The 22,464-nt window shown below is 44.9% G+C and overlaps 1 protein-coding gene across 1 annotated transcript in view; it reads left to right on the plus strand.

The window, feature by feature from the left end:
- The window catches only part of CAPS2 (calcyphosine 2), a 181,555-nt gene that overhangs the window by 14,361 nt on the left and 144,730 nt on the right, over positions 1-22,464 (plus strand). The window contains exons 4-5 of the mRNA XM_077474269.1: positions 12,834-12,879; positions 18,860-18,979. Of these exons, the coding sequence (XP_077330395.1) occupies positions 12,834-12,879; positions 18,860-18,979 (166 nt within the window). The remainder of the gene's footprint in view (positions 1-12,833; positions 12,880-18,859; positions 18,980-22,464) is intronic.

Consider the following 22,464-nt stretch of genomic DNA (forward strand, 5'->3'; position numbering starts at 1 on the left):
TAAATGCATTCGATGAATCCAAGCTCTGCAAGCTGAGATAACATGCACTGCATTGATGCATTTACACAATTTCACAGTAACCATGAGATAAAACAGAGTTCCGAATATTTCTTTATCCCATTGTTTTGCAAATCTATGTACACTATAAACTGTATGATTGAATCAGTTCTGATATCGCTGTTTTACTAACCTGACAGCTTATTATATTAAATAGGAAACCTTCATTTTGTTTGCAATTATTAAAGATTCTAACTACCAGCAAGAATTTAAAGAGCACCTGTCACTTCAGATCCATCATGGCAGTGCCTGTTAGCGGGCATCCACTCACCTTCTGCCGCCACGTCCCTCACCTTATTGTGTCACTGCTGCATCACCAGCCGTCCCATTAAAGTGGATGGGACTGTCCGTGAGTCAACAGCGGGTCAGAGGAGGAGCCGCTGCTCTTTAAAAATTATGATTTAAATCAAGCCTTTTTACTAGTGTTTTAAATCATGATTTAAATTGTGATTTAAATCGACTTGATTTAAATCAAACCCACCCTGGTGCAAATTAAATAAAACCTTTACACCGCTCAGTATTAGCAACAAAGAGGGGTTTCTAAAGGCAATTAGGATGTCCACTTTGCAGGGAAGTTGTTCTGTGCAAGGGAATTTTCTCCAGAGCCTAGTGAATGTGGGGGAATTTCCCTTTGCAAAGAATACCCAATCACGTGCAAAGAAATAAAAAAAAAAACACAATTTGTGCTTGCAAATGATTGGATGATGAAAGTCAGCAGGCCTTCACCTGATTCAGTAAGCTCTGGGGAAAATTCCCTTGCAATGTCATCCCTTTACTTGCTTTTAGTAAACGAACCTCAGAGACTGAAGTTTCCTCTGTGTAAAGCAGACATTAATCATACACAGTGTACTAATGAGTGCAACAGTCAATTAAATATTTAAGTAATCAACCAATCAATCAATCATGAGCTCAGATATCAAAATTATGATGTATTATGAAAAAAAAAAAAAAAAAAGCAATCAATAAGGCCTCTTGTACATGGTTCTGATGTTTGAGCATCTGTTTTTTTGGATGTAATTTCAGGCCTTTGTTTTGTGCGTATACGCGCATATTATTGAGCGTATTTGTGTGTATATGCACATGCACGCGTAATATATTCCTAAGGAAAATGAATTGACATTTATTGTCATATGCGTGCAACGCAGATTTTTTGCATTTTTTTTTTCACTCAAGAATACACAGCTCTTGTTTACGTGCCTGTATGTACAGACGCATTGTAAACAAGGGGCTGCATTTTAGATCATTAAAAAAAAAACAAATAAAAACGCTGTACTGCCGTGTGCAAGAGGCCTTCAAAGAAAAAAAATAAACAGTATATCCAATTCTTCTTTATTTAGTTACTGCATCATTTTATGCAACACTGAATTTATGTATGGTAACCAGTGGCGGCTGGTGAAGTTTTTGGATGGGGGGGCGCCAGACCCCGCCCATCATCACCCCGCCCACCATTTTGGCCCCTCCCACTTCTCATAAAACACGCCCCTTGTGTAATCGGAAAAAAAAATTGACGTGGGTTCCCCCTCCGAGAGCATACCAGGCCCTTAGGTCTGGTATGGATTCCAAGGGGAACCCCCTACACCGAAAAAACGGCGTGGGGTTCCCCCCAGATCCACACCAGACCCTTATCCGAGCACGCTACCCGGCCGGCCAGGAAAGGGGGTGGGGACGAGCGGGCGGCCCCCCCCCTCCTGAGCCGTACCAGGCCGCGTGCCCTCAACATGGGGGGGTGCCTTGGGGGAGGGGGGCGTGCGGCCCCCCCACCCCAAAGCACCTTGTCCCCATGTTGATGAGGACAAGGGCCTCTTCCCGACAACCCTGGCCGTTGGTTGTCGGGGTCTGCGGGCGGGGGGCTTATCGGAATCCGGGAGCCCCCTTTAATAAGGGGGCCCCCGGATACCGGCCCCCCACCCTATGTGAATGAGTATGGGGTACAATGTACCCCTACCCATTCACCTGTGAAAAAAAGTACAAAAAAAAAACACAACACAGGGTTAAAATATTTTATTGCACAGCTCCGGGGGTCTTCCCTCTTCGGGGGTCTTCTCGCCGGACTCCTCCGCTATCTTCTTGTAGCTCTTTTACTAGCGGAGGAGCCCGGCATTCTTCCTCGCCGCCGGCCTCTTCTCCCGACTTCGGGGGTCTTGTCCCCCTCTTCGGTTCTTCTGCCGGGCCACCGCGCCTTCTTATAGCTCTTTTACAGGCGGTGGCCCGGTCTTCTGCTGCCGCCGCCGCCGCCGCCCGTTCTTCTTCTTCTTCTTCTTCTTCTTCTTCTTCTTCTTCTTCTCCTTCTTCTCCAGGAGATGTTGCCTCGACGATCTCCCTGGCCGGAATGCCAGGGACGCGCTGTGCTGCCACTTATATAGGGACAATGGGGCGGTGTCACATGGGTTGATGTCACATGGGTTGATGTCACATGGCGACTGTGACATCAACCCATGTGACCAACCCATGTGACATCAACCCACGTGACACCGCCCCATTGTCCCTATATAAGTGGCAGCACAGCGCGTCCCTGGCATTCCGGCCAGGGAGATCGTCGAGGCAACATCTCCTGGAGAAGAAGGAGAAGAAGAAGAAGAAGAAGAAGAACGGGCGGCGGCGGCGGCAGCAGAAGACCGGGCCACCGCCTGTAAAAGAGCTATAAGAAGGCGCGGTGGCCCGGCAGAAGAACCGAAGAGGGGGACAAGACCCCCGAAGTCGGGAGAAGAGGCTGGCGGCGAGGAAGAAAGCCGGACTCCTCCGCTAGTAAAAGAGCTACAAGAAGATAGCGGAGGAGTCCGGCGAGAAGACCCCCGAAGACGGAAGACCCCCGGAGCTGTGCAATAAAATATTTTAACCCTGTGTTGTGTTTTTGTTTTGTACTTTTTTTCACAGGTGAATGGGTAGGGGTACATTGTACCCCATACTCATTCACATAGGGTGGGGGGCCGGTATCCGGGGGCCCCCTTATTAAAGGGGGCTCCCGGATTCCGATAAGCCCCCCGCCCGCAGACCCCGACAACCAACGGCCAGGGTTGTCGGGAAGAGGCCCTTGTCCTCATCAACATGGGGACAAGGTGCTTTGGGGTGGGGGGGCCGCACGCCCCCCCTCCCCCAAGGCACCCCCCCATGTTGAGGGCACGCGGCCTGGTATGGCTCAGGAGGGGGGGGGCCGCCCGCTCGTCCCCACCCCCTTTCCTGGCCGGCCGGGTAGCGTGCTCGGATAAGGGTCTGGTGTGGATCTGGGGGGGACCCCCACGCCGTTTTTTCGGCGTAGGGGGTTTCCCTTGGAATCCATACCAGACCTAAGGGCCTGGTATGCTCTCGGAGGGGGAACCCACGTCAAATTTTTTTTCAGAAATTTGGCGTGGAGTTCCCCCTTCAGAGCTCATTCTCTGATTGGCCACGGAAAAAGTCGCCTGGCCTGGGGAAACCTTTCTGGCTGTGAAAGCTTTTTGCATTCATTCAGCTAAATGCACGAACATTCTCCACAAAGTAGAGGCTAGAAAGCCTTTATGCGGTGACTCACCTCTCACTGTCTGGCAGCTCCGCTCGGGCTAAGGAACGGAGCTGCCTACGTCACTTCCGGGTTTCGTGAAGCAGCCGAAAGCCGGAAGTGACTGCCTGTCTAAGAGTGACAATGCTCCCGCCCGTAGAATCACAGTGATTTTACGGGCGGAAGCTAGTCGGCGTTCTGCTGTGCGCCGCAAGGCGGGTTTTTAACCCGCAAATGAAGCGCCATGAATGCAATCTTGTGATTGCATGGACGTGGCGCTTCTCATAGTGCACTGTGACCGGCGCCACAGTACACTATGTTAAATTGTTAAATGACATTTTTTTTTTTTTTTAAATGTCTTAAAGGGCCCGTTTTTTTTTTTTACTTTTTTTTTTACTTTTTTTTTTTTTTTTTTTACTTTTTTTTTTTTTACACTTAGGGAGAGGGGGGGCGGCGCCCGGGCGCCCCCTATGGGCGGGCCGCCACTGATGGTAACTAGTACCTTAAGCCACAGTGCACTTACCCATAAAGCTACATTATTTTATATGGTTATTTGTGGATTGCATATTTGTCCTCATATAAAGCACTTTATTGGAAATTACTAGGTAGATTAGGCCAGCTTAATGTTCAGGTCTATTGAAAAAAGATATCATGCAGTATGTAAAGAACAAAGTTTGTCTCTGCCATCTTGAGACCGCTGTTTGTTGTAAGCTATCTGGCTGGGATGGAGACTGCCAAACTGTATGGGTATATAAGAATATTAAACCTGTCTGCATTTGAAATTTATATAAAACCTTGTGCGATTTTATATTTTATTAGTGGAAACATGTAGGAGATGTGGGACTTTAAAGGTGCAAAGCGACAAAATATAGATCAACAATGTATAAAAAATATATACAATTTTTATTAAATGAACAATATCATATAAAAATGACATACAATATAATCATAGCCGAAGAATCGAATATAATCATGTGCAAAACATCCTATAAATGACAATGATTTACTCTAGTCAAGTCCAAATTCTTGACATGTTTCGCCATATGGCTTCCTCGGGAAAGAACGTGATGGTTCGTTTATTTAAGTATGAAAACCTGTAATCCGACAGCTTTGGTGGTGCAACAAAAAACAAAGAAAAATACAGATTAAAGTCACATATATAAGTACATTGTATCTTATTAAGCATTTATGGCTGTACTTCATATGGAAGGAAAGAAACCCTGATAGAAAAAAAACTACTATTTATATTTTATTAATTTAGATTATATTCAGACACATCCAACTGGCTTTACATATTCTTCTCATTGTAAAAACAAAAAAAAAAAAAGATCGTTGCTTCTGATATCTTGTTGTAGTAACATCCCCATCCCCTATTCATTCTCACTCATTTTAGGTTGCACGTGTATGTTAGATATGCATAGAATTCACAAAGCTTTTACCTGATTGTATGATTCCAAAGAGAGCAATTATATTATAATTGATGAATTAAAAAAAAGGAAAGAAATGCATTATGTATTACGGAAAGTGTTACAGATACAGTAATGAGCCAGAAAATTATAATTTAAAATGACATTTTCAGTTTAACTTGAGTCTATTAATCACTGCCGGTGACTAGCAAGGTGCCGTACTCAGATTTACACTATTTTTTCTGCTACAATGGTTAACCATTTTACCATCAGATAGTAACAATATATACACCGTAGACCTAGTCTAGATTTGCCCTGAAATGAGTTTCTTGCTGTAAATTGCTTTTCTACAGCATTTTACAGTTCCGTCCATTCACTGTTGTCCCTGAAGTCACTAGCTATAACTTCTTATGATAGCACAATACATTAATTTATACTTGCCAATGAAACATGGAGAGACCAGTAACCAGAACCACCTTCATTTCCTATGAGTATAACATCTGTGCAGAGAAATTCGATTTTACTATGTGTTGAGACATAGCTACAAGGTAAGCATGATTACTGGCTTGAAATAAGATAAAGGAAAGGTCAAATACAATAAAGAGAAGCTTATCAAAATGAAAACTGTGGTAGCTCAAGTATATACAATAAATAGGTCTCCAAAAAAATATTTCCCCATTACTACACCCTTGTGTAATGTAGGATCACTCATATGTATCTTATAGAGTAGACCATAGCATGGCTTCTGATTTCAAGCTTGGTGTTATAGTCCTGGCCCTACATGTGAAGACAAACAATCATTCAATCATTTCAGACAGTTATTCTCTCGAAAACAATAGGTTGACACAACAAAGAAATACATTGGCGTGGTCAAATTTTATTGGATTTTCTATCAAGGCTGATTGGTTCTTTATGAAGACGAATAAGTTTCTTTATAAAAGCACCCATTTGGTGATAGGATTCTTTCATTAAAATTATTATTGTGTCGAACAATCATGTTGTACATGTATGACCAGCATTCTTCCCTTTCTGACCCAAAGGGGTTTGTTTACTAAAGGCAAATAGACTGTGTACTTTTGCAAGTGCAGTTGTTCCCAAACTTACTAGATGAGGTGAAGCTTCACTTCATAAAGAATACACAATCGCATGCAAAGAAAATGAAAAAAACATAATTTTTGCTTGCACATGATTGGATGATGGAAGCCAGTAGGACTGTCCCTCATTTACTAAGCTCTGGAGCAACTGCACCTGCACTTACAAAAGTGCGTAGTCTATTTTCCTTTAGAAAATCAACACCTAAGTGTCATTATACATAAATTTAATTCTCCTTCATTGAGGAACACAGAATTCAGAGACAATTGGGTAATACTACTACAGGAGGGGGCACTGTCAAACAAAACAGTACCCAGCCCGGTGTTACCCCTCCCATTCCCAACATGCCTCAATTTTTCTGGTGTTCTAAGAGGGTGGACTTCTTTTCTCTACTGAGAAAAGTGTAACCATTTTTACTAGCTTTCGCTTCTCTTTTTTTTCTCTCAAAAATCTTTTTCTTCTTTTCTATGCATTACTTGACCTGGTCTCTTTTGCAGCTATCTGTATCTGCATATCTTCAGTAACAGGTTTGGATGCCGTACCTCGACCCCACTGAACTAGCTGATTGTGGAGCCTACCTGGAATGTGACATTCAGGCACTGGACTCTGTTACTGCCTCCAGGGGGACCCAGTCTTCAAAGACTCAGTTATGAGTAGTCTGTGTGGGTCAATCTATTGCACCTATTCGCAAGAGACATGTTGTTCCACCTTGGTAGGTCCTTCAGCTGCCTAGAGTGACCTGATCCATTTGAACCTGTCGTGTACCTGTTCGGAGACTGAAATTATCGTGGTAGGCCTCTCTTGTATCTCCAGCCCAGGTCCCACTGAAGATGGAACAGAGGGTACTGAGGGACAGGAGGAACACGAGTGCCAGCAGGTGTTGATAGGAGTGCTTGCAGCAGGTAATGCAGGCTGGAAGAGCATCAGGTCAGGAATAGTGCACAGAAATCCAGCCAAAGTTAAACGGGCACTCCGCATGGGCTGCAGGTTCCAAATGCGAGGCTTTGTTAGAGCTCCCAGCAGACTAGAGACAGGAACTCATTGTGGTTAGCAGAGCTGATACAGGTGACAGCCAGGTCGGCACTCAAACCGGATGTGGGAACAGAGCCAGGAACACAAGCATGATCACAGGATAGCCGAGATCAGCAGCAGGCAGGCAGCAAGGTACAGAATCATGGGGAAAAGAGCCGGGAACGGAGCAGAGGTCAGGAACTGGCAACAAGGCAGAATCGGGGTCCAAAATCAGGTCAGATGTAAGCCAGGTCAGTAACAAGGGAGCAAGCAGCATAGTAGCAGGATGCAGAGAATAGCTGAAAGACCAGTCAGCACTTAAACATCAGCAGGAACATCCTTAAGTAGCCCGTCTGATGGCAACATACACTGTGTGCATTTCTGCACGCCTGTTCCCTTTTTTGCTAAGAAATTGGCATGCATGTTCATTTTTGGGAGCCCCATTTCTGATATGCATTCTCTGTCAGAACCTTTCCTGATCTCAGCAGCTGGTTCATGATACCCTCAGTTTTTATATAGTATTCTCAACTAAGTTACTATGGTCAAGTAGTGCATCGCGAGCTCAAGGGGAGAAGTCTCTCTGTATTAGGTCTCTACAGCTCTGACACTGGCAGCATGGATTCTTGTGTCCCCACAGTTCACAGAGTCTTTCTTATCTGCGTCAGGTGTGGTCTTCCTTCCCCTTGGCTTTATCTGGTTGGAGTTTTACACATTTATGCAGGAGTTTATGGGATTTCAGCTTTGATTACTGACTCTGAATGCGGAATATGTAAGTGTACTCTGATGCCCAACAGAATCATTGTCTGCTCTATCTACAGCTGTAGCAGCCTCTGAACATTCTGCTGGAGAGGCTCTGTCTAATGAAGATTTCTATAAATGCTGAGGGATTTTGTGCACGAGGAGTCAAAGGCAGCTGTTATAGTTCCTAGGCTTAAAGAAACCACCTCTGTTCAAATTGATGAGGTGCAAACCAGCCACCCTGAAAATGGTAGAGCAGCCTGTGGCTTTTACTAGTGCTATTACTTGTCTGGGATCCCTGAGGGGCCCTAAAGCTGGCAGTAGACAAATTGAAACTTGGCCGGTTCAGCAGGATTTTTAATTAGATGGGCAGGCTTGTCAGATTTTTTTCGTATGATGATACATTCAGACTGTGTTTACGGGGCTTTAGACTACCAAAATCTTTACAGACCAATATCCAAGTTCTTTATTAACCATTTAAGGACTGCCGTATTGCCATTGTACGTCATCGCAATGGCACAGGCAGGCACAAGCACGTACATGTACGTACCTGCCTTCCAGCGGGTGGGGGGTCCGATCGGACCCCCTCCCGCTGGATACGGCGGTCCGGTTCGCTTCAGGAGCGATCCGTGATGAGGGGATGGCCGTTGGTTTCTGGCCACCCCCTCTGGATCGCTCCTGGCCAATGAGAAGCTTCCTCCCACTATGTATTGTATACACAGGAAGGAGGAATTGATGTCATTCTCCTCGGGGCGGTCTTTTTGACCGGACTACGAGGAGAAGACAAAAAGTAAGTGCACCAAAACACTACTCTAACACATAGGTACACATAGGTACACAAACCCTCCCCGATCCCCCCCGATCGCCCCCCAATCCCCCCGCCCCCCCCCCAGTCACAGTGTCACTGATTGCATTGATCATTTATTTACTGATCACTGCATTCAGTGTCAGTTGTAACAGTAAAAACTGTCAGGGCAGTTAGTGTTAGGTCCAGGGTAGTCCCCTACCCCCCCCCCCAATAAAGGTTTAACCCCCTGATTGCCCCTAGAGTTAACCCTTTCACCCCCTTTTGCCAGTGTCACTAAGCGATCATTTTTCTGATCGCTGCATTAGTGTCGCTCCTGTCGCTAGGTAGCTAGTTATTTTTTTAGGTTCACCGCCAGTTTTTTATATCGCTAGGTACCCCGATATACTACCCAATAATGGCTTTAACCCCCTGATTGCCCCTAGTTAACCCTTTCACCCCCTTTTGCCAGTGTCAATAAGCAATCATTTTTCTGATCGCTGCATTAGTGTCGCTAGGTAGCTAGTTATTTTTTTAGGTTCACCGCCTGGTTTTTATAGCGCTAGGTACCCCGATATACTACCCAATAATGGTTTTAACCCCTGATTGCCCCTAGTTAACCCTTTCACCCCCTTTTGCCAGTGTCACTAAGAGATCATTTTTCTGATCGCTGCATTAGCGTCGCTAGTGTCGCTAGGTAGCTAGTTTTTTTTTTAGGTTCACCGCCAGGTTTTTATAGCGATAGGTACCCCAATATACTACCCAATAATGGTTTTAACCCCCTGATTGCCCCTAGTTAACCCTTTCACCCCCTTTTGCCAGTGTCACTAAGCGATCGTTTTTCTGATCGCTGCATTAGTGTCACTAGTGCCGCTAGGTAGCTAGTTATTTTTTTAGGTTCACCGCCAGGTTTTTATAGCGCTAGGTACCCCCATATACTACCCAATAATGGCTTTAACCCCCTGATTGCCCCTAGTTAACCCTTTCACCCCCTTTTGCCAGTGTCACTAAGCGACCGTTTTTCTGATCGCTGCATTAGTGTCACTAGTGTCGTTAGGTAGCTAGTTATTTTTTTAGGTTCACCGCCAGGTTTTTATAGCGCTAGGTACCCCCATATACTACCCAATAATGGTTTTAATTCCCTGATTGCCCCTAGTTAACCCTTTCACCAGCGATCACAGTATAAGTGTCACTGGTGACGCTGGTTAGCCAGTTAGTTATTTAGGTTCCCCGTCAGGTTTTTATATAGCGCCAGGGACCCCCATATACTACCTAATAAAAATTTGAACCCCCTGATTGCCCCTAGTTAACCCTTTCACCAGCGATCACCGTATAAGTGTTACGGGTGACTCTGGTTAGTTTGCTTTTTATAGCATCAGGGCACCCACCATTTATTACCCAATAAAGGTTTAACCCCCTGATCTTCCGGCGGGTGATATCAATTAGGTTTTAGGGTCAGGGTCTGCGTCGCCCCAGGTTAGTGCCAGTACCGCTAACACGCACACGCAAAGCATAAACCTCCCGTAGTGGTATAGAATCTGAACAGTTTAGGGTTCCAAAAAAACGCATTGTTAGCGGGATCAGCCCAGATACCTGCTAGCACCTGCGTTTTGCCCCTCTGCCCAGCCCACCCAAGTGCAGTATCGATCGATCACTGTCACTTACAAAACACTAAACACATAACTGCAGCGATCGCAGAGTCAGGCCTGATCCCTGCGATCGCTAACAGTTTTTTTGGTAGCATTTTATATTTAAATCCGGAAGGCAGTGCTTGGTTTTCGGGGTCCCGTACGTGGCTAGGCTCCCAAAAAGTCCCCCACATGTGGTAGCAGAATTTATTTTGGGGTGTAATTTGACTTATGCCCATAGCATGTGTGAGCAATATATCATTTAGTGACAACTTTGTGCAAAAAAAAAAAAAAGTTTGTAATATTCCCGCAACTTGTGGCAAAATATAAAATATTCCATGGACTCAACATGCCTCTCAGTAAATAGCTTGGGGTGTCTACTTTCCAAAATGGGGTCATTTTGGGGGGTTTTGTGCTATTTTGGCATTTTATGGCCTTCGAAACTGTGATAGGTAGTGAGGAGTGAAATCAAAAATTTGCACCCTTAGAAATCCTGAAGGTGGTGATTGGTTTTCGGGGTGCCGTGCGCGACTAGACTCCCAAAAAGTCCCACACATGTGGTATCCCCATACTCGGGAGAAGGACCTGTAAATCTTCCAAACCAGCAGAAAGGTCGTTTTCAGCAAGAAAGGATGTCCCTACTTCCCAAAGTAGACGGGCTTGCCGCTATACTTACGTTATTAGTGCCATTGGTATAATCACAGAAAAACTCTGGTCAACCACCAAGCCACTAGCAGTAGCAGAAAGTATCATTTCTGAGAAAGATCTCTACAATGAATGCCCCTTTGATTGTATTTGGCAGTTATAGAAAATCATAGCTATCTGCAGTTTTAACCGATTGACCTCTGGAAGATTTACCCCCCTTCATGACAAGGCAAATTTTTGCAATACGGCAATGTGTTACTTTAACTGACAATTGCCGGTCATGCAATATTGTACCCCAATAAAATGTATGTAATTTTTTTCCCCACAAATGGAGCTTTCTTTTGATGGTATTTGATCACCATTCCTTTTTGTGAGTTTGGGCGTTTTTTTTTTTCCTGCTCTTAAACTCCCCTCTATGTTATCCTATGTGTCCATGCACACATGGATGTTTTTAGCAGTTTATCAGTTGAGGCGTTTATAGGCTGTTTTCTGAGCGCCCTTAAATCACATTCAGGAGCTGGAATTCTGACCACAAAAAATGCTGAACGCTCATAAATGCACATAAACTCTAGGCACATTTAGCACTTATTTCAATGACCAGAATAAATTAAAATTCTGGCCAATGAAATAAACAAACTCCCAAACTCCAAACTCTGTTAAACTCTGATAAACTCTCCTAGACTGTTTTGAAAAAATGCAGCTTAGGTGAGTTTATAACGCTGATTTTCTCCTGTAGGATAAACAATGTTTACAAGAAAACAGTGTGCCTGAGGCCTAAACAGAAAAAATGACAAACAATTTAGAAAAAAAAAAACTATATTTTTTGCTTTCTGCTCTAAAACATATCTAATGAAAATTTTTAAAAAATAACAAATTTCTTCATAAATGTATGCCAATATGTATTCTGCTACATATTTTTGGTAAAAAAATCCCAATAAGAGAGTATATTGATTGCTTTACGCAAATGTTATAGCGTCTACAAACTATAGGATATATTTATGGAATTTTTTAAAAATGTTTTAAATTATACTAGTAATGGCTGCAATCAGCGACTTATAGGATGGCTGCGATATTGCAGTGGACAATCAGATACTAACTGACACTTTGCGGGAACCAGCGACACTAATACAGTGATCAGTGCTAAAAATATGCACTGCCACTATACTAATGACACTGTCTGGGAAGGGATTAACATCTAGGGCAATCAAAGGGTTAAATGTGTGCCTAATACGTGTTTTTGTGTGTTGGGTGCTTTTACTAAGAGAAGACATGGATTTTGTTCACTGCTTTGCATGAAAACAAAATCCATCTCTTCCCCCTGTCAGAATGGAGATCTGCCTTGTTTACATAGGCAGATCTCAGCCCTTTTTTTTTTCCGATGATCAATGGGTGCCAGCAGACATCAAGTGTCCAGCACCCGCAGATTAGCTTCTGCTGTGAGTAATCACAGCAGAATTGGCCCGTCGGTTGCGCGTGCACCCCCTGCAAGCGGAAGTGCAAAATCACATATATATACATTATATATATATATATATATATATATATATATATATATATATATATACACAGATACATACACACGCACGTGATTCTGCACAGGAGAGCTGCCTTGTAGCAGTAAAACCGCTATTGGGCGAGCTTTAATTGGTTAAAGAAAGAGAAACATCATTTTTATTATTATTCAAATTAAATTGCAAAATGTCTTTTTTCATTTATTTTCCAGAATTGGAGTTGCCCTTTAAACTACTGATTTGCTAACATTTCCAATTTCCTTGTATTTACTACATTATTAAAGAATGCAGTTGGTTTTTAACCACTTGCCAGTAGAAGAAAACTGCCCATTTCAGAAAGGTCATAGCATTTATATATTTCCCATGTATTCTAGCCGCCAGTATAAGTAGATCACATTTGCTGAATTTCTGGAATTGTTAATCGTTTCTTGTTTTCTTGCTTGGCATATCTTATATTTATGATAAAGCATGACATTTGTATTTCAGAGTCCCTTGCCTTGACCTTGGAAAACTTGGGGATTCAGATGATGAGGTAACGGCCCACTAATATGTAAAGTACATACACGCGCATGCGCTCTCATAGCTACCTAGAAGAAATAAATATTTTTCTGATAAACAGTTGTGGTACCACACATAAACGTTGTCAATTATCTCTGCAATAATAGCTTGCAATACCATTACTGGGTATTTGTAAGGTATCTTAATAGCCAACACAGATGTAAAAATCTGAATTGTCAGCAAACAATTGAAAGGAGCACTCTGAGCTTTCTTCTATTTCATACCTACAAGGGATCATTATGCTTTGTTTTGACACTAAGAGATTTGTGGGTCAGCACTGTTCAGACATCAGATATTTAATACTGGGATTTACAATCCAATGAGGGCCAACAATCTGACAGGCCCCAAACGTAGACAGCTATTGATATGAGAATCTTTTACAGCAGTACACAAGTCTGTCAACTGGACTCAATTTTAACTGTTGGAAATGTAACTGTTGGAATTTAAAGCGGAACTGCAGTGTGCTCACATAATTTGTAATAAAAACATTGTTGCCATTCTGAAGCTTCCCTCCAAGCACTTTGCATATTATTTTATATATATTGTGATTCTGTATTTGTCAAATATGCTGCAGAAATCCCCCTCCACTGAGTCTGGCTGCAGCCATTTTAACTGTGGGCAGCTGAAGCTGCTGCCTGTTCACTTCCTAAATTTACACATACACAGAGAAGCACACCACCAGTACTGCAGCTCTCATTGGCCCTCCTATGACTCATCTCCCCTCCCTTCCTGGCAAACTCTCAGGAGAGTGAGAGAGAGAGCTGAGCATGATGTCATTATTATTATTATACATGATTTATATAGCGCCAACAGTTTACGCAGCGCTTTACAATGTATAGGGGGACAACACAATTACAGTACAGTTCAATACAAAAGGTACAGGAGAGCCCTGCTCATAGAGCTTACATTCTAAAGGGAGGGGGTGGTGGTACAAAAGGTAATAGATGCAGGGAATGATTTGATGGGGGTGGCTCGGGGACTTTTGTTAGGTGGGTGTGGGATAGGTTTCCCTGAATAAATTAGTTTTCAGGGATCTCCTAAAAGTGGACAGGGTAGGGGCTGATCGGATATACCGGGGCAGGGACTTCCAGAGGATGGGAGAGGCGCTGGAGAAGTCCTGAAGGCGAGCATGGGAGGAGGTAACAAGCCTAGGTCATAATCCTAGGCCAGTGTTGCCAACCCCCCCAAACTAAAATTTACTGGCAGGACACAAAAATTTACAAACACCACCATTTTTTTTACTGGCAAAAAACTAATGAAATTTACTGGCAGAGACAATTTTTTTTACTGACACTGCACAAGTACCTAAAATGACTGTTTTCAGTGCTAAACAGTGCAAATATCAATGTTTAAACTATAAACATGTAGCTAGTGCTATTAGCAAAGTGTTTAAGTTAAACAAAAGTCAAGATTAGTTCTCCATTTGCATGGTCAGATTAATATAACCCAGCCAGCACAGAGTACCTCTATACATCAGTGTACAGGCTTCCCCCTTACAGTGCAAGGGAACTCTGCAGATCATGATCTAAGGGGGAACCGTGATGTAAAAGGGGGGGGGGGGGGCTCTGGTCACCAGAGAACACCTTTTCTCAGAGTCCACTACATTGTGCTTTACACCAGGGTTCCCACTTACAACAGGGTCTGCAGAATTCCCCCTTGCACTGTAGAAGGTGCGAACATCGTACAGAGGTGGTCAAAGAATGCAGACATGGTGCAGAAGTGGTCATGCGGGCACGGTATGGTACAGAGGTGGTCAGAGCATGCGGACATGGTATGGTACAGAGGTGGTCAGAGCATGCGGACATGGTATAATACAGAGGTGGTCAGAGCATGCGGACATGGTATGGTACAGAGGTGGTCAGAGCATGCGGACATGGTATGGTACAGAGGTGGTCAGAGCTTGCAGACATGATATGGTACAGAGGTGGTCAGATCATGCAGACATGGTATGGTAAAGAGGTGGTCAAAAAATGCAGACGTGGTACAGAGGTGGTCAGAGCATGCGGACATGGTATGGTACAGAGGTGGTCAGATCATGCAGACGTGGTATGATACAGAGGGGGTCAGATCATGCAGACGTGGTACAGAGGTGGTCATGCAGACATGGTATGGTAAAGAGGTGGTCAAAGAATGCAGACGTGGTACAGAGGTGGTCATGTAGACATGGTATATATATATCTATATATATATATAGATATATATATCAATAGCGATGCACTAAAATCAATATCTCACCAATAACTAAAGTGCAATGTGCAAAAATATCCCTACCACAAGGACAAACTGTGCCGTGTACTGTGTGGGCCAGTAGGCCAAAATGAGAAATTCAAAAGAAAAAAAATCGCAAAAACCCCACTTATACAATTCAAAAACCAGTGCTGAATATAAGCAACTAAATAATGTTACATCACAAACCATGTATCCAATACACCATAATTGGGTGGACAATATAGAAATATATATAAATGTGAGAAAAAGGTGCATGGAGCCGCTGTTTTAGGGCGTTTTGCAGGCACTATTTTTGAAGCTATAGCGCCTGCAAAACGCCCTCAGTGTGAAAATGGTCCTAGAGCAGATGGGTTTGGTCAATAAAGGGGAGAGTCTGTAGCGAGGAGATACTCCTTTGTGGAACCAGTGCTAGGGCAAGGATTTATGTGAACACCCTGTGGGCTCTTTCACACTGGCTGTCAGAGACAATACAAACGGGCAGCTGAGCCGTGGTTTTAGGCCTAGTTTACAAGTGGCACAGACTGTTGCTCCTCTAAAAAATGACCCAAGCTTGGATCGTATTTCAGAGGCATTTTACAGGCATTAATGAGCCGATATGTTGCATCCTCATCATTCGTTTTAACCCTCTAAATGCTACACTCCCACGTGCAAGTTGCAGGGTGGCTGTCGAGGCGACCCAAATAGAAGTGGGAGCAGTTACCTGTCAAAACTAGGTACCCGTAAACCCCCCCAAAAAAAATATATAAATAAATTCAGGGTTCTGTAGCTTACACATGTATATGCAAATATACATGCATGTAAATGCAAAACGAATCCCTTGTTTTTAAGGCATACTGTTAGACAGGGAAATTTGGTTGGTTGCAGGCTGGTCGGTAAGTTGAGCTGGGAATTTTTTTAGTTTTGTCTTGTCTTGTCTGTTTTAACTGCAAGTGTAAACTACCCCCTGGCCTCCCTCTGAAATTCTAACATTACAGACTGACAGGGTTGTACACACTGCAATGCTTTGCAGGCTATAAAGCTTGACATGCGGCACCACCACTCGCCCATTGAGATCAGTGGGGCCGGACCACAACTATGAGTCAAAGGTTTGGCTCGTAGTTGCAGCATTGACCAGCAACGTAAAACTGCTGTTTGGCAATTAAGAAAAAACAAAACAGGCATCAGCAAGCAACAGTAACGCCTACTTAATGCCTGCCAGCATTCTTGCGTAAACACAAATCCCTGGACGCGTACACAAGCCACATCGAGGGATTCACTCCTGTGCATGTGTTTACACAAGTACGGCATGTAACAGCTAGCATATAGCCATTTTATTCCTGTATACTGGAATTGTATCTCTTGAGCATGGAAATGCACCAGAAATTTGTGTTGTATGACCTCATGTGCCCATGTGCACGAGACCTAAAGGAGTCAGAGAGTAGGGTGGTAAGATTTCCAGGCTTGTTTTAACTAAGAAAATGTCCTATTTTAGATATTTATTGCAAATTTAGATGATAATAATGCTTTATACAGTACACATACAGCCTTTTACATCAGTTCTTGTCCCCCTGAAGATGCTTTTAATCCAATGTCCCTGTTTTATACCTGCACAAACTAGGGCCAGTTAACTTACCAATATGTTTTTGACTTATGCCGCGTACACACGATCGGAATTTTGGTCTGAAAACGCTCTGATGGTTTTCCGGATGGAATTCCAACGGGATTTCGCTTAAGCTGTCTTGCATGCACACAGTCACACCAAACTCATTTCTGCAGCGCTTTTTGCTGTGCTTTCTGCGTTTTTATAGTGATTTTACTGTGATTTGCATTTTGCGATTTGTGAAGGTTTTTTTTTTTTTCATTCACTGTATATAGCTGGTTGCTAAGGAGCGGGTCGGTGCAGCCCGGTAGGTCAGGAAAGGGAGGAAGGGAGGGGACGAGCGATCGACCCCCCCCCCCCCTCCTGACCCATACCAAGCCGCATGCCCTCACCATGGGGGGGTGGGTGCTTTGGGGCACCCCAGAGCACCTTTACAAGGGCCTCTTCTTGACAACTCTGGCTGGTGGTTGTTGGGGAGTCTGCGAGCAGGGGGCTTATCAGAATCTGGAAGCCCCCTTTGACAAGGGAGCTGTCACATACCTGGTGGAGATCGAACTGTAGAGAGGGCTTCTCTGTCCAACGCTCCTGATAGAGATGACAAGGAGTGAAGGACAGAGTGGCACGAGGGCCAATATAGCAGGCGGCACTAGCTGGGCCTTGGCAGGAATCCGATGGGCGTAGATCACCGGATAGGCACTGAGAACTGGAACTCCATGTTGCTGGATCAGCAGGCAAAAGCGTTGCCGTAACAAGCCAGGGGGTCATCAATAGCCGGGCAGAGCAGGTACAGGAATGTGAGACTGAAGCTAAGACAGGATACAGGCTGAGTTCGGTACACAATCTGGCAGTGAGCCACAGGAGCATGAGACAGGAGCAGAGTCAAACACAAGCCAAGGTCACAGGTAGGCAGGCAGAAGTCCAAAGGAAGGTACAGGTGAAGCCGGGACAAACACAGATTACTGGAACAGATCAAGGCACAGGTTAACAGGAACAAGCTGAAAGACCACTCAGCAAAGTGTATATGTCATTGCTCAGTTTAAATAGGTTGTCTGGAGCCAGTACATGCACGTGTGCGGCAATACATGTTTTTCTTTGTGTACATGCTGGTGTGCATGTGCTTGCGTGCCAATGCACATCTGTTAATCGGACGTCTCTTACAGGAACCACCAGATCCCGGCTTTCCCCCTATGTGAATGGGTATCAGGTATCGTACCCCTACCGATTCACCAAAAAAGCAGTGAAATGTAAAAAAAAAAAAGTCCTTTCCCACCGCCGCTGTCTTCTTCCTCGCCGCCGGTGACATGCTAAAAACAAAAAAGGCCGCTCTTGTCCCAAGGCTGTCTTCCTTTGTTGTGACGTGACCATCTGATGACATCACCTGGAGAGCCCGCCTCTTGTGACGTCAGGAAGAAGACAGTGACGACGAGGAAGAAGGCAGCTCTGGGAGCTCTGGGAGAAGATGGCTCCGGGAGCAGATGGCTTCGGGAGAAGACGGCACCAGGAGAGACGGTGGTGGGAGAAACACCCCCCCCCCCCCCCATGTGGAGGCCATATGGCCTGCATGCTTGGATAAGAGTCTGGATTTTTTATTTAATTTTGGTCTTTGGGGGAAAACTTCCCGGCCCGCTCCTTACCAACCAGCTATATACAGTGAATGTAAAAAAAAGAAAAATTGCAAAACACAAAATCGTGACACAATTGCGGTAAAAATGCAGTACTTTGTTTTTTGGATGTAGTTTGAATGGGTTTTGGATGCAGGTCCATTGAAGTCTATTACATGCAAAACGCTGCATTTTGCGGGCAAAAAAAAGTCCCCGACCCTTTCCAAAAACGCAGAGGCACAAACATGTATTGATGTGAATGTGTTCCATAGGAACCCATGTTAAAAATATTCCCTGCATTCCTGAAAAATACAAAAAGAGTGTGAATGGAGCCATATGGGTGGAACCGCCACACAGCTGTGGAAAGAATATGCAAACTGCTGGCTGATAATGTCCCAGCTAGAAATCAAGCTCAGTAACCAGAGCTGCAAGGAGTGAGTATTTGCCATTTAGCCACCATTCTGCATTTTCCAATTTTGCCAGTGTATAGTAAATGTGATGTGTATGCCGTAAAACTAATTTAAAATTATTGTTTATTACTTCAGGATACATACATTCCATTAAGTAAAGACTACCCAAGGTTTGGTCCTCCAGATTCATCATCCACTGTTAGTTGGGGTACACCACTTAATACTCCATATGCTCAACATTATCAAAAACAGCAGGTAAATGTATGCAAATTTAATTTGGAAAAATATTCAAACATACAATTGTTATATATTTTTGTTTTCCATGCAGTTTATTTTTAATATGTGACTTTTTTTTTAGTTCATTAAAAAGTCAATGGTAAGGTTCAGTTAACCATGTCAGATAAAGTAACAGGTTTGCAATAAAGCAGGCATAACAAGGAGCCGTACCTTTGGTCAGGCTTCCCCCAATTTATTTTTTTGTGTAATTCTGACCCTACAGTGAGTTGGTGAATTTTAAACTGGGTTAAGGACCCACACCTTTTAAAGTGGTTGTAAACCCTTTTTAAAAAATCCTGAAAAAAAAAATCCTGCAAGACAAAGACATAATGAGCTAGTATGCAATAACTTACCTGAGAACGAAGCCCCCGAAGAGCTCCTCCGTCTTCCTCTTCGCCGCTGCCATGGATCCCGGAGCGACTTCCGGGTCTCGCAGCTCCGGCGCTGTGATTCGCCGGAGCCGCAATGACGTCACTCCCGCGCATGCGCACGGGAGCCGACGCTCGCGGCATATCACCGCGATCTGCGGCCTGCCCCAGTGCGCCTGCGCTACGCTGTCTTCGGGCAAATATCTCCTAAACCTTATAGGTTTAGGAGATATTTCTTGGACCTACAGGTAAGCCTTAATCTAGGCTTACCTGTAGGTCAAAGTTGGTTGTAAGGGTTTACGACCACTTTAACCACTTGCCGACCGCCGCACGCCGATGTACGTCGGCAGAATGGCACGGGCAGGCATAAGCACATACATGTACGTGATTTGCCTCCCGCGGGTCGGGGGCCCGATCGGGCCCCCGCCCGGTGCCTGCGGCGGTCGGTTTTCGTTCGGGAGCGATCCCGGACGAGGGGACGGCCATTCATTCATGGCCACCCCCTCGCGATCGCTCCCGACGAATGGAAATCCCCGGTGACATCACTTCCTCTCCTGTAATGTAAACACAGGAGAGGAAGTGATGTATTCTCTCCTCCGTGTCGGTATTTTTCGTTCCGACACGGAGGAGAGCGGATCAGTGAGTTGCACCAACACATCCCACACACAGTAGAACATGCCAGGCACACTCACACCCCCCCTTTACCCCCCGATCACCCCCCCAATTACCCCTGCCCCCCAGTCACAGTGACACCAATGTCATTTTTTTTTTTTTTTTTTTGCATTGGTGTCATTTGTGACTGTAATAACTGTTAGGGCAGTTAGGGTTAGCCCCCTTTAGTTCTAATGTACCCCCCTAACCCCCCCAATAAAGGTTTAACCCCGTGATCACCCCCCGTCGCCAGTGTCACTAAGGCTGGGTTCACATTGCAGCGGTTTATGAGAACGAATGTGATTCGCACCGCACTGCAGTGCAAATCACATCCGATCTCTGTGCGATTCGAGTTCAGCCATTCGCCGCACCCGCCGCACCCGCCACACCCGCCGCACCCGCCGCAAATTCGCACGGGACCCTTTTTTTGGCCCGCAGCAGAATCGGATCGCATGGGTGTTCACACCATGCGATCCGAGTTTGCAGATCGCACTGCGATATGCGAACTGATCTGGGGGTGTCAGTAACATTTCACTGACACTCCCAGCAGTTCGCATAGGGCAGTGTGAACTGCCGCCGGGAGGCATGCGATGCGGGAACCCGCCGCGGATTCGCGGCGTTTCCGCATCGCTCCAGTGTGAACCCAGCCTAATAAGCGATCATTTTTCTGATCGCCGTATTAGTGTCACAGGTGACGCTAGTTAGGCAGGTAGGTATTTAGGTTCGCCGCAGCTTTTTATAGCGCTAGGGACCCCCATATACTACCGCATAAAGCCCCCTGATTGCCCCCTAGTTAACCCTTTCACCAGTGATCACCATATAACTGTTACAGGTGACGCTGGTTGGTTAGTTATTTTTTTATAGTTTCAGGGCACCCGCCATTTATTACCTAATAAAGGTTTAACCCCCTGATCACCCGGCAGGTGTCATTTGTGACTAATAACTGTTAGGGCAGTTAGGGTTAGCCCCCTTTAGTTCTAAGGTACCCCCCTAACCCCCCCAATAAAGGTTTAACCCCGTGATCACCCCCCGTCGCCAGTGTCACTAAGGCTGGGTTCACATTGCAGCGGTTTATGAGAACGGATGTGATTCGCACCGCACTGCAGTGCAAATCACATCCGATCTCTGTGCGATTCGAGTTCAGCTATACAGATAGTATGGCTGAATTCGTGTCGCACCCGCCGCACCCGCCGCAAACTCGCACGGGACCCTTTTTTTGGTCCGCAGCAGAATCGGATCGCATGGGTGTTCACACCATGCGATCCAAGTTTGCAGATCGCACTGCGATATGCGAACTGATCTGGGGGTGTCATTAACATTTCACTGACACTCCCAGCAGTTCGCATAGGGCAGTGTGAACTGCCGCCGGGAGGCATGCGATGCGGGAACCCGCCGCGCATTCGTGGCGTTCCCGCATCGCTCCAGTGTGAACCCAGCCTAATAAGCGATCGTTTTTCTGATCGCTGTATTAGTGTCACAGGTGACGCTAGTTAGGCAGGTAGGTATTTAGGTTCGCCGCAGCTTTTTATAGCGCCAGGGACCCCCATATACTACCGCATAAAGCCCCCTGATTGCCCCCTAGTTAACCCTTTCACCAGTGATCACCATATAACTGTTACAGGTGACGCTGGTTGGTTAGTTATTTTTTTATAGTTTCAGGGCACCCGCCATTTATTACCTAGTCTCACTAGTGTACCCCTAAATTTAGGGGTGTCTACTTTCTAAAATGGGGTCATTTGGGGGGGGGGGTTTGTGCCATCTTGGCATTTTATGGCCTTCAAAACTGTAACGCCCTTAGAAAGCCTGAAGGCGGTGCTTGGTTTTTGGGGCCCCGTACGCGGCTAGGCTCCCAAAAAGTCCCACATATGTGGTATCCCCGTACTCAGGAGAAGCAGCAGAATTTATTTTGGGGTGTCATTTCACATATGCCCATGGCATGCGTGAGCAATATATCATTTAGTGACAACTTTGTGAAAAAAAAAAAAAGTTTGTAATTTTCCCGCAACTTGTGGCAAAATATAAAATATTCCATGGACTCAACATGCCTCTCAGCAAATAGCTTGGGGTGTCTACTTTCTAAAATGGGGTCATTTGTGGGGGTTTTGTGCCATCTTGGCATTTTATGGCCTTCAAAACTGTAATAGGTAGTGAGAAGTGAACTCAAAAAATTACGCCCTTAGAAAGCCTGAAGGCGGTGCTTGGTTTTCGGGGCCCCGTACGCGGCTAGGCTCCCAAAAAGTCCCACATATGTGGTATCCCCGTACTCAGGAGAAGCAGCAGAATTTATTTTGGGGTGTCATTTCACATATGCCCATGGCATGCGTGAGCAATATATCATTTAGTGACAACTTTGTGAAAAAAAAAAAAAAAAAAAAAAAGTTTGTAATTTTCCCGCAACTTGTGGCAAAATATAAAATATTCCATGGACTCAACATGCCTCTCAGC

The sequence above is a fragment of the Lithobates pipiens genome, unplaced genomic scaffold, assembly GCF_037356315.1.
Source record: "Lithobates pipiens isolate NorthernLeopardFrog02 unplaced genomic scaffold, aLitPip1_a1.2 Scaffold_8, whole genome shotgun sequence".
Lineage (NCBI taxonomy): Eukaryota > Metazoa > Chordata > Amphibia > Anura > Ranidae > Lithobates > Lithobates pipiens.